The following is a 17,758-nucleotide window of genomic DNA, read 5'->3' as shown; positions in this document are numbered from 1 at the left end:
TCCTCTTCCTCTTCCTCTTCCTCTTCCTCTTCCTCTTCTTCTTCTTCTTCTTCTTCTTCTTCTTCTTCTTTGGTGGTTTTGGGAATTGACCTCAGGACTTGTGCTTGCTAGGCAGGCACTACACCACGGAGCTATATCCCCAGCCCTACCTTTGTATCATTAGCAACTAACTTAGAATGTTAAAATATTTGTTTAAAAATAACAGTGAAGCCACACTGGCCTCTGCATAACCCGTCTTCTAAGGGAATCTTATGCAAATCTCAACTGCCATTCCTCCAGCACAAATTATTGATCCTTTCCTCCTCCTCAGGCTTCCCATATAAGAGTCCCTGGAACAGAGTCTCTTTGCCCTGCACGGTCAACCTGTCAAGCAGCATCCTTGCGGTTTGTCTTTGCAGTGGCTGAGGAAGTTAAGAAGACATTTTTCCTGCATGCTGTGCCCTTCATCATTCTTATTTAATGGTCAGTAAGGAGTCTTTGGGCTTAATGTTGGGGGATTCCTACCTCTACAGGATGGAGGTTTGGCCAGGTCCCCAAGGAGTAAAGGGCCCTCCTTGACTCTGGGGAGTCTACATGTGGTGGCTGGGGAATCAGAGAGTCTGTGAACAGATGGGCTATGTGAGAGGTCAATGTCTCTAGAACTGGAGAAAGCACAAAGGTGAGCCGAGGAGGAGGAGGAGAAGGCTAAGAAGCCTTTCCCGGGTCTTTTAGCTCATCACAGAGAGCAGGGCTTGAACCAGCTAACCAGTCCAACAGCCATGTAGGCTAACATCCCAAAGCTCAAATGCTGGGATCTGAAGGCCCAAACTGCAGAGATTTAGAGATAGGTAAATAGCCAAGAAAATTGACTGGACAACATGTGTAGATTGTGAGGAGGGATCTTAGCTTTCACTTAGGACTCAAGGAAGCTTGGGTCTTCAGCCGGCAGGTAAAGTCTAGAATGTGGAGCAAAGAGACACCTGTGCTTGAAAGAAAGCTTGAGCCAATGACTTCCTCCCTGAAGCCACAAAGGGAAAATGTCAAAGCACCAGGGAGTGGCCACCATGAGTCTCCTCATAGACCCTGGTGCCACGAGTCTAGGCAAAGCCTCTGAGAAGTGGAAGCTGGCCCCAATTTCTACATTTCACTTGATTTAACTGATCAGATTTCCCATGGCATCTCCACATGAGCTGGCTCTTTTGCCATCCTGGATTTCCCCTGACCTGAGACCTGGGGGAGTAGCACACAGCAGCATCCAAGAGCCAGAGTGAAGGCTCCCCTCTTCCCACCCCCAAGGGGCCTCTAGGTCTGGCTTGTCTTGGGTGGGTGGGGTGAAGTAGGAGGAGACTCGACTTCTCTTCTTTGGATCATCTCTACAGCTATGAGTTTGGGGAAAGGCTCCTTCCTTGGCCTCCACTTTCTGGGGCTCTGTAAGAGCTGCCCAGCTGCGAGGTTCATTTGTTGAGCAGAACTCTTGATCTGACTGTTCATGCAATTGGGGTCTAATACTGTGTGGTGTGCAGAGGTCACCAGACTGCAGGAACCCTTGAAAGCCTTCACGTACTCCAACTCCTGAAGCACCAGGAAAAAACTGAGGCTATGGGCCCTAGTGATGTGCCCAAGGTCACCCAGTTGTTCAGCAGAAATAGGACCAGGACACAGCTCTCCACCTTCATCTGCAACTATACTGTGCCGTATTCAGCCTGCCTTGTGCTAGGTTTTAGACCACAAGGAAACCCTCGAATCCCAGCCGCTAAAGGGAAGGTGAGCAGATAAAAACCAACCCCAAGCCAGAGGAAGTGAGGGTACCACAGGAAGATGATACTTGGGGAGTCATGGCACGACTCTTCCATGTGCCTCAGCTTGTTATTTATAAAACGTACTCCAGTGCTGACATCCCTGGAACAAAGTTGCTCCAAGGTTGAGCTCCCCTGTCCCAACATCCCAGCCAACTACTCTCACAGGGAGTAAACCAGTCTTGAAGTTGCCTGAAACTGCAGCAAAGTTTCAAGGTAAAGTTCTGAGAGGGGAGAGGGGACCTTAATACGAGTCACCCTAAAACTAATGGGAGTAGCTTCTCCATAGTCTCGCCATTGGAATCATCCATGGTAAGACTTTTTTTTTTTTTTTTTTTTTTTTTTTGTGCTAGAGATATTTGAGTATTTCAAACAGGAAGAGTTGTTCTAGACCCTTTTTGCTCCGAAGAAATATCCAGAAAGTTTAGGAAGTTGCAGGCAAAATCAGAACCATAAAACAAGATGCATCCTATGGGATTCAACCATACTTCCTGTTTTCTAACCAAAGGCAGAAGCGTGAGGTATCACCTGGGAACTCCACTGGCTTACTCAGACTTGGCTGGTTCTCTACCCCGTGGCTTGGCTAGCTCCATGCCAGCTCACCAGGTCTGGCTACCTGAAGGCAGTTTATACATTGGATCAGATCCTTTGCTTTTCCACCTTCCTCCTCTTCCTCCTCCAGTTTTTGGCTGGGAGGTGCTGAGAGGCAGCCAAATTGTATGAGCAGAAGAATGGAATGGAAAACTTCAGGGATACAGAGCGTGGGCAGGACCACATCTTGGGGAGAGGCGAGAAAGAGGACACAAGGTCCTGGGACACCCAAGGTCTAGGGAAATAGTGTTCCTTCCCTGTCCCTGTGAACAGGAGCTGTTTCAGAAACCTCCTGAACATGGGGATTTATTTTAAGGACATCGGTTCTCATGGTCATTGAATCAGACCCTCAACAATCAGTATTTTTTAAAATCTCCTTTGGCTAGTCCAAAAGATCAGATGAATCTGAAAATTACCTATTTACCCTCTGCACTGCGTATTAGGAAGTGTTCTTCACTGTGCTCTTTCTAACCCATCTCACCATCACCTAATGAGGCCAGCAAGACAGGGATTATTCCCCTTGCCTGAGGAGGAGCCGAGGTCTAGAGCATGGAATGGACTTCCAGAGTCAAGTGGCCCTGCGTGTAGGACAGACACTTACAGGGAGAAGCAATGGGCCTTGGGTCAGACACGCTTCAACACACACACATGACCTGGCACATGGCCCACCTAATAATTTATTTTCTACTTCCCTTTGGCTGAGGTCACTCATTGGGGAGTGGCACAGTGGGGATTAGAATCCTGTCCTAGAAGTCCTAGAGCCACTTGGGTTCTTTACTTAGCAACCGAAGAAGTTCAGCTGAGGCTGCACACCCAGCGGGAATGACACCAGCTCGTCACACACCCCCTTGGGTCCTGCCTCTTTGTCTGACTTGTTCTCCAGCCAAGTCCTAGTTCTGAGCACACCCCCAGCTCAGCCTTGCTCCAAAACTTCACTCTGCCATGCTTTCAAGCCCAGCCTCAGTCTCTAGCTCTGTAGAATAGTGACAACACAGCCCTAAGTCTCCAGGGAAAGCCTGCAGAGGAAAGAGCTACTGTGGCGGCGGCAGAAGCTCTGGGGAAGACTGCTGGCTAAGCACAGGGCCTTATTATCTTCCCTACAGCTCTCCCAGGGGCCTCATCACAAGCCACACCCAGGTGGGTGCTGCTCTGTCTGGGGCTGAACAGAGTCACTTCCTTACAGGCTCCTTGGCACCCACGAAGAGGCGAGAAGCACACGACACGTGCTGCAGTTTTAGTGACATTTTCCAGCATTCAGAACCTGACATCTCTGCTTGAATTGTCCAGGAACCAGTGGCTGAGAACTGTTATTAAGCCCAAGAACTCCTGTGCTTTCCCTCAAGCACATGGCGTGGTGGCCCCTGGAGAGGTGCCTAAAGCCTGGGGATGTCGGAAAGCCATAGTGTGGGCTCGCAGGTGGCCCAGTGGTGGGCACTGCTCCTGCCCCTGGCGTGCTGTCCTTCGATTGGGACATGCATGCAACCCCAGCCCCACCCCTCCAGGGGGCAGAGTGGTGGCTCTCGAGTGGTGGCAGGCTTGAGCCTCCAGAGCACCGCCTTGCAGCCCAGCGGAAGCACCCTCATCTCAGGGCCACTGATCGGCGGTCACTGGGAGAGTTGTACTGTAAATCTCATTTGTGGAACAAAAAAGCATAACCTGTTCAAACTAAAGACCTTACTAAGCAATAGGAAGTGCTGCAGGGTGACTTGGAAAGCCCCGGCATCCATGGGCCAACAGCAACTGTGGATGGAGACATCGTGTCCTCCCCCTCGTGAGCCACCATCCGTCGCTATTCCTAGGGAAAGTGCCTAAACTGCCCAAGCAGGCTTAGTTTCCACCCATGATGGAAGTTTCTGAAAGAAAACATGATGGAATGCAGACATGCAGGAGGGACAGAAAGAAGTGACAGGACAGTTTCCCTTGAAGCTGCTTAGACATTGTTGGAATTTTTATCTTATTGGGGTGTCTGTGAAGACGGAAATGAATTAGATGGGCTTGCAAAGGTCCTTGTAGCTGCGGACTGGAGGAAAACCAACGTGGTTCCCCCAGGATTTACTGTGCGGAGAGAGAGCGGTTAAGGCGGAGGAACAGGGCCCCAAGTAACTGCCATCCTCATCCTTGCCACTAGGGGTCTCTGCTGATCCACCGCCTCAGATCACTACATCCAGGCCTCCTGGGAGGATGGTTTTGGTCCCTAACTTGCCTGGGCTGGGGAGAGTCCAGGTGGGCTCAGTTTCCAACATCTCATGAGGAGCTTGTGTCACTCTATTCTGAGCACAGTCATGGACCATCCTCTTCTCCGCTTCCATCTTGCTTATATACTGGGCGAGAATTGTTCATTCACATGCTGAAGTGTCCTCTTGCCCTAGCCTGGTCTCAGGCTTTTTTTTGTTTTGTTTTTTTGGAAAGAGTTTTTGTTTGACTTCTCCAAAGTAGCCCAGTATGGCATGAAGTGCAAGGTAGATGCTTGATAAACGTGGCTTGACTGGGCCAGGGGCGGGGAGGGGGTTGTTTGTGTGAGTGCCTTACATGGGCGGGGTTGCCCCTGTCCCCAAACACCCTGCCTGGCAGATTCCTTCTGTTCCAGCAGAGCCACTGTCCAGCCCCAGACCAAGAAAAGCCACGTTTGCAAACTCAAGGAAGCCAAGCAATAGAATCAAGCCACCTAATCCTGTCCCTGTTCCACTCTTACTGGGGGCTTAGTCCCAAGGGAGAGGCGTTTCAGGCCTGTGGGGACAAGCAGCAGCTGCTGCTCTTAAGGAACATTCCTTCTCGGAAGGAGAGAGGCTCTCAGGTTTCAGGGCCTGGCGGGAACTGTGGCCTCTGGGTCTCCTGGCTCCTGGCCTGGAGGGCCAGGGTCTAAGAACCTGCAAAGGAACAGCTTCAGTGCAATGGCCAGGAGTAGGAGGTGAGCTTAGCTTCTTGCACTTGTGGTTTAGGGGTGTCCTCTTTCACCTAAGTGGTGAGCTTTCTGAGTGGATTACCTCCCTTGCCCCCATCTAGCCTTAAACTCACAGGTCAAGTCCTCAGGGTGCTTGGCCAGGGGACAGACCCTCTAGGGCCTGGGCTGAAGTGACTGACCTCCATACCCCTGCCAACGTGAAAATGCAGAGGTCTCTGTAGGTCAGTCAGTGAATAAGCCCGGCTCCTCCCAGGGAGGGGCCTGTTGGTTAGGGTCCCTGGCATTTCTATTAGGGAGTCACAGAGCTGAAGAGCTAGCGTGTCTGGCCTGCTGAGCGCAGCATCTCGGCTTGGACCCACTTCACACCTCTCTGCTCCTCACTTCCAATATATTCACAAATCCAAATTCTTACTTCCCAGAAATTGGTTTCTTCGTCCATAGTCCCTGAATCCTTGAGCTCTACAGGGTCACCCCTCCTTACCTGAAGCCCAGGACTTGGGAGCCCTACTCTCCTTCAAATGTACCACCACAAGGCATCACCACCATAAGGAGACTCAGGCTCTGGGGTGACCCACCCCACTCTCTGCCTCTTATTCGGTTTGTGACCTTGGCAGTGTATCTTCATTTTTGTAAAATTTAGAAAGTAATGGGCACTCTGCAGCCTTACTGTGAGGGATGAAGAAGCTGTTACACGTAGGGCATTGGGCTGGGGCTCAATCAATGTTCAAAACATCCCCTCCACCTGCCAGCTCTGCTTTGTGTCATAGGAGATGTGACTATTCAATTAATGACCTCCAGCCCTGACTCTGTGGCCCACATTCTCCACTTCCTTTAAGATCTTTAGCAAGTTGTACCATAATCAGTGAAGAATTGAGCCCCTACATAAAGCGGGGGGAGATGCTCCATTGTTATATCCGCAGGTCAAGGGCTGTGTCCCGTCCATTTATGTCCTTGGAGCTCAGCAGGCTGGTCCCTAAGTGCTCCAGTAGCTGCGGATGCAGGAGTGAATGCCTGCTCAGCCCCTACCGTCTTTCTCTAGAGACTCTGGAAGGCTATCCTCCACCTTCTCCCAGACCTCTTGCTGCCCCGGGAATGCTCATCTTAGAGATGCCAGTAGCCACTAGGCCTTCTAAAAGGCCTCCTCCCCCAGAAGCCTCCGAATGGCAGTGAATCTCAATCCTTTCCCACCACATTGGGCAGAATCCTTACTCCAGCCAATCTAATCCATGCTGAACTCCTCCCATCCTGTCTCTGAGCAGGAACAGACCTGGCTGTGAGCGTATGCATGCCAGGCCTTAGGCTGGGCTCCCTGCAGGGTGGAAGCAGGATGGCTAGGGCAGCCTCTTGCCACAAACATGGATTCTCCATCCAGAACCCCTTCCTGGGCTCCTCTCCCTGACTCTTTTGAAGTTCCTTTCTTGCCCCATCTCAGAGCCCCGTGCTTTCATGGCCGATTTACCAGCGCCTCAGTTGGGACTCCTGGTTCCTTCCCGCTGGGATTGGGAGCTCCCACTGGACCAGCCACCTGTGTTCTCCCCAGACCCAGACAGAGACACAGGAAGGGCCCCCCAAGTGCTGAGAGGCACCTCTGGTTCACCTGGCTCACCTGCCTGCTGTAGGGCTGGGCTTAACACTCCATGGAGAGGGGGAGCTGGTCAGAGTGGGGCCCAGTGAGTGAGGCAGGGTGGGAGGGCTGCCTAGAGACATGGCAGGAACTAGCTGTGCTGAAAGCTAAGTCCTGGAAGCTCTAGGTTCTGCTTGGTAGAAATAGCCTCACGCCCGCCTACTCCCTCACCTCTGTTCCGCCTCCACAGAGAACACCCACAGATAGAGAACATCCCACACCCCACAGAACCAGCAGGGAGAGGGTACAGCATGGCACCTGGGAGTGGGGCCACCAACTGGAAAACAGAAATGTCTCCCACTCTGCAACACAGGCTGCATGATTAGCACACAGGGAAAACCATGAGCCAGCATTGTGCAACAAAGCTGGCATGCAGCCGAGATGTTGATCCCAGGGATCCTGTTCCAGAGGGAACACGGCCCTCCCCAGGCCTGGCTGGCGCTCTGGGCAGCTATTTCAGGATGGGGGGATTAAGGCTGGGGCATAACGAATGCACCCCACGCACACGCCCCTCTCTCCTCGCCGACATTGCTCTGGCCCTTGGCAACACTTGGTCTCCTTCCCAGGAGAACCCATGCGCGCCTCAGCCCTACCTCAGTGAGACCAAGACACAAGCCTGACCTCGAAGGAGCTGGGGACAACCCACTCAGCATCTCCCTGTTCCGCCTCCTTTCATGCTCCTTCTGTCACTGCCGGCATCGCCTCCCTGCCCCTCAGTCTGTGTCTCTTCCTGCCTCTTTCTCTTCGCTGCCCTTTTCCTCCCACGTCTTTGCCCGTCTCCGTCTCCCTTGTGAACGCTGAGTGGACCCTCGATTTCTTTCTACTTTCTTCCTTCCCTTCTACGTTTTCCTCCTACTTTCTCCTCTCTCCCCCCTCGCTGCTCCTTCCCACTCTCCAAGGCCTCCTTCAACAAGTGCCGGCCTTTCATCACATTCAAGACCATGCGGTCACAGCTGGGACCTGCCGGGAAACTACAGTAAGACCCTGAAGGACTGCATCTATTTTAAGAGAATATGAGCAAGCAGAAGCCTGGACAGCTGTTTTCAGATCCATAATAAAGTGACTTAGTGACTTCACATATACAAAATACTGTCCCAAACTCTAAAACCCTGTGCTGTCTAGTACAGAATGAGACCCTCATGTATGCTTGTCACGTAATCACATGCGATGTTTGCCTTAACAATGGTGTCGTGGTTCTGACAGGTGACGGAGAAGGAAGCATTGCTGGATGGGAGAGCCGGGAGGCTGCCCTGGGAGAACCTAATTTTGCCCTTGAGAGGGGGCTGCTTTGGACCTACACAGCAGTGGGCCAGGGTCGGTGTCCCCTGGACAGAGGACGCACAGCAGCAGGGGTAGTGCCTTTAGTGGCCTAACTGGCCCTGGACGGGAGGCCAAGGATGGCCCTAGGAGGGCTGCATCAGGTGGGTGGACGTGAAAGCTCTAGATGCACCAGGATCTGTGAGCAGAATGACCTAGAGCTTTAGGAAGACACACAATTGGGAGCTTGTGAGGTGCACAGGTGGGGCTGGGAAGACAGGAGGCAGCTTGGGAAGCTCCCTGGCAACCAAAGGGCAACTGCCTTATTTACCCACTGGCACCTGCGCGGAGGAGGGACAGCCGTCGCAGGCTACGCAGGGAAGAGTTTGAGTGAGGCCACATAGGAATAGCTCGCTCAGTGTCTTTACCCCTCCCCTACAGTTTGTTTTCCACTCAAATGTCTGAGTTTTGATTTCCCTGCAGATCGAGGCCTTTCTGCAGGGGTAACCCCAGAGCCAGCCTCACCCTCTGGTGGAGGTGTTATGCTCCAAGGTTCCTCTCTCTTCCCTGAAAACCCCAAGGTGCCTGCTGAGTGCCACCACCACCCAGGAGGGCTGATTCCTGCAGGCGGCATCCTTAGACCATGAGCATCCGAAGCCCCGTGCTCCCTCTCTGCAAACCCCGCTCCTGCAGTGACCCTGCTTCCTGCGTCCTGCTTGAGGGCCTCAGGCCCCCATCCCTGAGGGGCCACTGTGGCTGCGAAGCACTCTGCCCTCCTTCCCCCTCCACCACCGTAGGACTCCCTGAAGCCCAGAGCTCAAGGTAGGCAGAGGGCCCAGGAGGGGGAATCCGGGGCCTCTCCAAGGACCTGATTATTTCCAAAGACTTGTGCTAATTTTCTGATATGATCCCCACATCTCTGTGAGGCACTAAATCCTCATTACTTTTCCTGACCGATGCATTCTAATTAGATCAACACTTAAAAAAAAATTCACAATAGCCACAGGATGGCTTTCCATCTCATTAACTCCTCACTTATTATTTTCATGAAAATTACTGATAAAAATGTGCATCTCCATTTGGTGAGGCCTCACAGCCTTCTCAGCTCCTATCTTACATCTCTCCCATCACTGGGGCTGCGCAGCGTCACCATGGTAACTCACAATAATAGAAACTAATAAATTACAAACGAGATGCTCGTTGAGCAATTATTGTCCTCTTTTATGCAAGTTTCTTGCTAATTTTGATCATAAGGGAAAGTACAATAAGACTCCGAAGGAATGAGTCTATTTCAAGAGAATATTAGCAAGCCAAAGCCCAGGCTGCTGTCTTTAGAGGTGTAATAAAGTGATGCGGTGATTTCCCGCAATGGGAAGAGGAAATCAGCTTCCTGCCCTGTGTCCTGTGTGCTGCTCAATCCTAATCCCACAGAGATGCTGCTGGGGCGGGTTTGCTGCGATGCTGAGTGGATTTTCAGGGCTTACTGTCACAGTGGACACACCTGGCCTGCTTCCTGTTTCCTAACAGCCCGGAGGTCCTTACAGGCCCTACAGGGATAAGAACGGCACAGCATCCTTCTTGGCACCTCTTACCACTCATCCCAGGAACGTTTCCTCACATCCGTGAGCTTGGCTGTCTAATGAGACAACTTCTGCAACTTCTCAGGGGCCCCAGTGAGTGTTCTGAGCTCAGGAACTCAGTGAATGGAAGCAGGGGCGAGTCCACGGCATGCATAGAGGCCAGCACGTGTGGTATGAAGAGGTGATCAACCACTTTCTAATTTACTTGGCTTGAAGAAAACATTGTGCCCGGGTGAGAAGGGGATGCCCTTGGCCATAGTGCGTGGACATGTGTCCTGACTTCCAGTGCCCAGGAGGAGGCGGCAGCTCAGGCTTGGACGGGAGGACTGAGTTCACATCTACAGTGGCCTGCAACCTTAGGCAGACAGAGGGGCCAGGGTAGGGTAAGCGTCCAGAGAACAATCGGGAAGAACAGGTCTGCGGAAGCTGTCTTCAGCTGCTAGGAAGGCTTTGGGGAAGGATCTGAGCCTTTTTTTTTTTTTAACCCCCAGGAGTGCAGAGAGCTTTCCAGATAGCCCCTCCAGAGAGAAGCCTATTAGCCAGAAAGTCTAGGCCATCCCCAGCTCCTCCCCTGAGCAAGTACCCTGTCTCCTTCATGCTCACTTGTTTCTTGTGAAATCTTGGATCAGGAAGTTAGGAACTGTCCCTCTGTGACCTGGTCAGTTTTAAGGGAAGTTGATACCTGGCAGGCGAGACTGCACTGCTTGATGGGTAAAGGAACGCATCAGAGGTAAAGCACCCACTAATTCCAGTCTCCTTTCCTAGGTTACCAAGGGGGACTCTGACCTTTCTGCATACCTGGCTTAGGGAGAGGACCCAGCCCTGCGTGTTACCTGTGAGTGCAGGTTTATGGAGGGCTGGTTGGGGGAGTAGGGCCCCCCAAGGTCGTTCCTGAGCAGGTTATCACTGTGCATCTTAGTTTTGAGGCAGGTGATATAACGGTTGCAAAAGTCCTTGCAGAGTTCATTGACTTTTTCCAACTCCAACAGGTGGATCCGCAGCACCTGGATTGCCTTCACCATCTGGGGAGAGGAGGGGAGGTCAGCCCAGGGGTTGCCCCACATTCCCCTCACTGCCCAGCCCCCAGCCCAATCACAGCCGGAAAGGAGCCCATCCCCTGCCCTGGGCACGTGAGTTCCCATCCATGTGTGGCAGTTCTCATCACAGCCCTCTGCGGATCCTTCCCCCGCTCCAAGTCCAGTGCTGTTGCACCTGTTCTTGAGGCCTTGTGCAATTCTGAGGACAAGCCTTAGAAGTAGAAGCCCGGGCCCCGCCATTTATTATCTGTGTGACCTTGAGCAAGTTATTTACTGCTCTGTGCCTTAGTGTCTACAAACCAGGGAAAGTTACATTCTCCCGAACAACTTTACAAGTTTGTTCAGGGGACCGTAGGAGGGGCCACGCGATGACATGCTGCAGAGTATGAACTGGACAAGCATAAGGCAGGACTGAGATCAGGGCTTCCCGGACATGCTCCATGAGGTCAGGGCCTGTCTGTTCCTACACTCACACCCCAAGTGCTCGGGGCGCCATGGGTTACCTTGTGCGCTCTCCATTGCTACTTGCTGACTGACTGGGTAATCCACCCAGACTCAGCTGGGCTCCAGTATCTGTCTGGATAGTTACGTTATGCCCGCTGCCTCTTCGGAGCAGTATTTCTAGCTGTAACAAGGCAAGTAGCCACTTTGGAACTGGAACTTTACTTTTTGTTGTGTTCTTTTCATTAAACAATAGTATAGAAGGAGGTATGTGAAAAAAATTTTGATTTGACCACTCAAAAAAGTTTTTTTTCCATATATATATATATATATATATATATATATATAGTTTTTTCATATATATGTTTTTTCTGTATCTATCTTACTTTTAATAACCTTGTAATATAATATTATTTCCATTTTCCCCTTTATCAAATGATTCTATCTAAATGAATTGTTTTCTCTACCTTCTCTTCTAAATTATGAGCTTTGGGGCTAGGGAGATAGCTCAGCTGTCTAAGCACCTGCCTGGCAAGCAGAAAGACTGGTTCGATACGGGTACTGCACTCTGCGCAGGCCCTGGAACCTCAGGTGTGCTGTCCTGGCCCCAAACTGGGCATAGTGGCTCATGCCTGTAATCCCAGTGTTGGGGAGGCTGAGCCAAGAGGATCACTATGGTCTGAGCTGCACAGTGAGACCCTGTACCAAATAAATAAATAAATTAATTAATTAATTAAAAATAATAATGAACTTTGAGAAGGCAGGGGTGCTGTCTGATTTGCTCACTATGTAATTTTTCAGTACCAATATACATGACTGTGGATTAAATATTTTTTGAATGGGTAACAATTATCATACAAACATGTTTTTAATTGATATATATCATTCCATATGTGTGCCATACTAACCTTGGGCCATATTATTAGGTATTTAGATTACTTCCAGTCTTACAAAAACAATGCTTCAGCGATGAGTTCCTAAGCGTATAGGCCCCCACCCCTGTTACTGCATTATTTCCTTCTGATAAATTCCCAAAAGTGACAGGAGACAAGCTGTAGGCAGCCTTAGGGCTCATGACGGATAATGCCAAACTTCTTTTCAACAGAGATTGTTCAAAGGATGCCTGAACAACTGGACATCCATTAAAAAAAAAAAGAACTGAAGCTTCATTTAAACCCCATGTTATAGAACAACAACAACAACAAAAAAAAAAAAACAACTCAATATAGACCAAAAGCCTAAACAGAAGACACCAAACTGTAATATTTTTAGGTTAAAAAAAATTAACCAACCAACCAAACAAACAAACAAAAACAGAAGCAAATCTTCCAGATCATAGGTTAGGCAAAAAGGTCTTAGACTTGACACCAAAAACATGATCCAGACGTGGAAAATGAAGAAGTGGGCCTCGTTAAAATTAAAATGTTTGATTTTCATCAAACTCTATGAAGAGGATAAGAAGACTACAGATTGCAAGACAATATTGCAAACAACTTATTTGATAAAGAATTTGTATCTAGAATATGCAAAGACCTCTCAGAACTAACCAGTAAAATTATAAGCAACCCAGCTAGAGCCAGGACAAAGGACATACACAGACATCTCACTGAAAAGGATATGCAGATGGCAAATAAGTACATGAGAAGATGCTCAGCATCATTAGCCATTAGGAAAAATGCAAATTAAAACTGCAGTGAGGTAGCACTGCATCCCCAACAAAACTCAGTGACAAACTGCAAACTAGATCACCTATGCATTGCTGGTGGGAATGTAGAATGGTAGAGCCACTCTGGAAAATAGTGTGGTCCTCCCTCCCTCCCTCCCTCTCTCTCTTCTTTCTTCCTTCCTCCCTTCCTTCCTTCCTTCCTTCCTTCCTTCCTTCCTTCCTTCCTTCCTTCCTTCCTTCCTTCCTTCCTTCCTTTTTGGGACAGGACTTGCCTGTGTAGTTCAGGCTGGACTTGAACTCACAGCAATCCTCCTGCCTCTCAAGGCTGGGATGGCAGGCATGTACCACCATACCCAGTTGTTTCTTACAAAACTGAATATGCACTCACTATATGACCCAGCAATTGTACTCTTAGGCATTTCTTCCAGAGAAATAAAAACATATGTTCACACAAACATTTGCCCATGAATGTTCAAAGAGATTTGGGGCTATTTCCAATAGCCCCAGATTGGACACAACCCAAACATAGTTCAATACATGAATGGATAAAGCATCTGTGGTGTATCTACAAGGAGACTGAGATGTCCTGTGGAGGCTTAAACAAGAAATTATTATGAAAAAGACACTTTACCGTTAATCCCTCCAAAATATTCCCCCTTGATTTGAATGCATTTATTCCATCGTTCTTGCCACTTTCGGAAGCAGTTCTGAAAGCCCTCTTTTGTGAGTGTCTTTATGAGGGGAGATAAAAACATATGGCAGATGACGTTGCTGAACACCCTTGAAGGGAAAGGCAGACTCGTAACAACATACAGTGCGTCTTCACCCACTTTACTCAGTAGAGATGGCAACTCCTGGCTCTTCCCCAAAGGCAAAATGATCAGGAAAGGTAGATGGTTTGAAGTGACTCAGGACATCAAGACAGCCACAACAGGGCAGCTAAGGACACTTAGAAAAGAGGGCTTTCTGAGCTGCTTCAGGAGGTGGCGAGAGTTGTGAGATAAGTGGGTTTGAAGTGAGTGGGAATATTTGGAGGGTTATTAATGGAAATGTGTCTCTTACTATAATACATTTTTAAAATTTAAACATTGACCTCATTCTCTGATATCAGTTTGTATATCACTGACTACAACTTAGCAATGAAAAGGAATGAACTGCTGATATACTCAACAACTCGGAGAAGTCATAAGAGAATTATGCTGAGAGAAAAACCAATCTCAAAGGATTATATACTCCAGAGAGTTATTTATATAACATTCTTGAAATGACAGAACCATAGAGATGGAGAATAGATGAGTGGTTGATGGGGAGAAGGAAGGAACTATTCTGTACTTTGACTATAATACTGATTACGTGAGTCTACACATGTGACTCAATTGCTTGGAACTAGACACACATACACACAGAGTGCATACAAAAATAATGACATCTGAGTAAGGCTGGTGGATTATTCTTGGTAGGGAAAGGTGCTATGGTTATACAAGAAGAGAATCAGGATCTTTCTGTATTAGTTCTTATATTGCATGTGAATTTATAGTTACATAATTTTAAAAGTAAAATGATAAGTCAGGTATGGTGGCACATGCCAATAGTCCCAGAATTTGGGAGGCTAGGAGAGGAGGGTAGAAAGTTCAAGACCAGCTTGGGCTCCATAGTGAGTTCCAGGCCAGGCTGGGTTACATAGAGAGCTCCTTTCTTTAAAAAAGTGAGGATTAAAAAAAAAAATTAAAAAAATAAAAAAGTGAGGATTTATTGTAAGGATTTATCCAGTTATGTTGTTGACATAAGCAGTCTGGGCGCAAGAGCACTTCACCTACCTTCCCTGATTTTTGCTACTATTTTGCTACTTAAGGAAAAGTTTGGGCAGAATGGAAAGAAAAAAAACAGGAAGGGAAGGACAGATGGGGAGGGGAGAGGAGGGAAGGGAAGGAGGAAATCCCTCTCTCTGAAGTATGGCTGGAGGCCGGTGTTATACCTTTCTGTGAGCTGCACTGGCATTTCAAATTGGGGTCCCCTAGTCCCTGGGCTGGACTTGTGGATAGTCTGATGGGCTCTACTAGTTAAGCGCTTTTGTAGTGCTAAATTAGCCTGTCACTCATAGACAGAAATTAATAATAATATGGCTTTCCACAGGGCCACAAGGCCTTGTCCTGTGCAGTATCTCCTCCTTGGGGCGGAGGCTGACCAGTTGTAGAGGAAAATGTTTGGTCTTGTTTTTCATTTTGTGTATTTGGTACAGGGTCTCACTTCGCAGCTCAGACTCGTAGCGATCCTCCTGTTCTAGCCTCCACAGCTCTGGGATTACAGGCATGCGTCACCATGCCCAGACTTGGCCACCAGCTCAGAGCGCCCCAGGGGCAGGGCTGATGCAGCATGTGGGATGGGGGTGGAACCCTGGTCCCTGTGCTTGCCAAAGCAGGCACTTAATCTGCTGAGCTATCTCACCAGCCCTTACAGAGGAAAATGTTAACGTGGACCATTTAGACCAAGAAGTAGACTAAGTACTTAATGAAGATTTGCTTTTCCTTAAATTCTTCTTTTCTTTCTCTCTCTCTCTCTCTCTCTCTCTCTCTCTCTCTCTCTCTCTCTCTCTCTCGGCAGGTACTTGTGCCATTGAGCTACATCCCTAGTCTCCTGCTTGAACTTTCTACTTGACTTTGAAGGTCGTAGCTTATGGCTCTCAGAACACCTAGTACATTGTAAGGTGCTTAAGAGACTTTCTGAGGAATTGATAACAACACCCCCATGTTTCTTATTTTGACTATGCCGCAGGCACTGTGGGAAACCCATTGCGTGCCTAGCTTACGGGTTCTGTAGGACTCCTCTGCAGGTCGGCTCCCTTACTGCCAGTATTTTACAGTTGAAGACAATGAAGTAGGTGCCACACAGCTGTGTGCTTTCACCCCTGGGTCTTTCTTCACCCTCAATATAGACTCAGGATTTGTACAGAGGGAGAGAAAGTGGCAGCCTAAAGGGTGCTTGGGCTAGCGGCTCAGTGACAAGCCGTATGTGCTCCAGGAAAACCTGATGCCTTCTGGGACATTAAAGATGAGGATTTCCGGCACCCCTGTGGTGATGTTCCCTCACCGGCTTCGTGGTTTCTCACCGCTCGCTCCAGCGCTCTGAACACTTTCCCAGCACAAGCGCTAGTTTCTCGTGTGTAGAAAGAGAAGGGCGCTGAGGGTGCTTCACTGTCTGAACCTCCGCAGGACGGCGGCCTGGGTTCCCGCGTGGTGTCGGAGGGCCCCGCAAGACCATCCTGCCAGCGTGAGGGTGAGGACGGCGCAAGCGCGCTGCAACGCAAGGCTGCGGCTTCTCTGCCAGGCTGATAGCTTTGGGCCACTTCCGTTTTCTCAACCTGCAGATTAAGCAGCTTTCCTTCTATGTGACCAGCGCCCCTCCTGCCTTACTACAGGGCACGCCCAGCCCTCGGTAGGCACCAAGCGCACCCATCTCCTCCACCAGCGCAGCTTCCCTGCACGCTGAGCCTTACCAAATGCCCTACGCTGGGACAACCATCCGCCTGGAAAATGTTGTTCTATCAGTTTTTTCTTCTCCAGATAAAGGTAATCCTAATTCCTTAAACCGTTTTTCCCTTTCCTTTCCCTCGGTTTCCCTCACTTACTGCTTGCTTTTTTCCTTCTCTTTCTCCTTTCTCTCAACATTGCCAGACGATTCTGATTTTTCACTTTTTAAAAAATTTTTATTTTTAGGGCTGGTGAGATGGCTCAGTGGTCTAAAGCACCTACTTAAAACAAGCTTAGCAAAGCACAGGGACCGCAGTTCAATCCCCCAGCACCACAGTTCAATCCCCCAGCACCACATGCTAGCCCGCCCCGCCCCCTGGTGGGCTGAGTTGGCCACACACACACACACACACACATAAATAAATTTAAAAAAAAATTATTTTTAGAGAAAGATCTACAGGGTGTTCAGGGTCTCACTACTAGGTCAGACTTGTAGTGACCCACCTGTTTACAGCCTCCCAAGAGCTGGGATTACAGGCACGCACCACCACAGCCAGTCTCAATTGCCGTCTCAGTGTGCCCTGGGCTCAGGGGGCCGATTTTTTTTTTTTTAATTGTTGTTTATTTATTTTTTAGTGCTGGGGACAGAACCAGGGTAGGACGGTGCTAGGCAAGTGTCCTATCACTGAGCTACATCCTCAGCCTGCTTTTGTATTTTAATCAACATTTTATTTGCTCATTCATTTTAAAATCTTGTGAAGTAACAATGTGCACACACACACACTCTCTACCTACACACGTGTGCATTATCCACATAGAAAAGCCCGCATCCCTATTCATTTGCTTTAATATGCGTAACAAATCAGACTTCTTTCATTTTTTAAAATACAGATAAGCTAAGCAAAATAAAAAGTAGACGCTATCCAAAACAGCTCCGCTCGAATGCAATATATGCACAGTGTGTTTAAATCAGATCTGTTGAGCAGGGGCTGAGAGCCAACCTATCCTTGGGTCTGATAAAGCCAGGGCAAAGGATTACTTTTTTATGGGCTAATAGAATTGGTTTAAAGATTTAAGAAGGCATAGCAAGCCCTAATGGTGCCTTCAGAGGCAATGAATATGTAGGACCTCTTCAATATTAGAGAAAAGATAGGCAACGGCGCTTGTGGGGTGGGAGGTCGGGGCAGCCCAAATAGCAGCGTCGGTGAGGTACGTCAAAGAGCCTTTGAGGCCAGGCTTACGCTTGTTATTTTATTTTATTTTTTAAATTTTTTATTTATTTGTGTGTGTGTGTGTGTGTGTGTGTGTGTGTGTGTGTGGCCAGCTCAGCCCACCAGGGGTGATGGGGGATTGAACTGCAGTCCCTGTGCCTTGCTGAGCTTGTTCTAAGTAGGTGCTTTAGACCACTGAGCCATCTC

At 49.0% G+C, this 17,758-nt stretch overlaps 1 protein-coding gene across 3 annotated transcripts in view; it reads right to left on the bottom strand.

Annotated features, from left to right (window-relative positions):
- Positions 1 to 17,758, bottom strand: part of Pknox2 (PBX/knotted 1 homeobox 2) — a 264,725-nt gene that overhangs the window by 23,770 nt on the left and 223,197 nt on the right. For all 3 annotated transcript variants that reach the window (XM_023701477.1, XM_023701478.1, XM_004641385.2), the window contains one exon: positions 10,563 to 10,751. In XM_023701477.1, the coding sequence (XP_023557245.1) occupies positions 10,563 to 10,751 (189 nt within the window). The remainder of the gene's footprint in view (positions 1 to 10,562; positions 10,752 to 17,758) is intronic.

This window comes from Octodon degus, unplaced genomic scaffold (assembly GCF_000260255.1).
Source record: "Octodon degus isolate 3935 unplaced genomic scaffold, OctDeg1.0 scaffold00136, whole genome shotgun sequence".
In the NCBI taxonomy this organism is placed as follows: domain Eukaryota; kingdom Metazoa; phylum Chordata; class Mammalia; order Rodentia; family Octodontidae; genus Octodon; species Octodon degus.
This window is presented reverse-complemented; position numbering and strand designations above follow the sequence as displayed.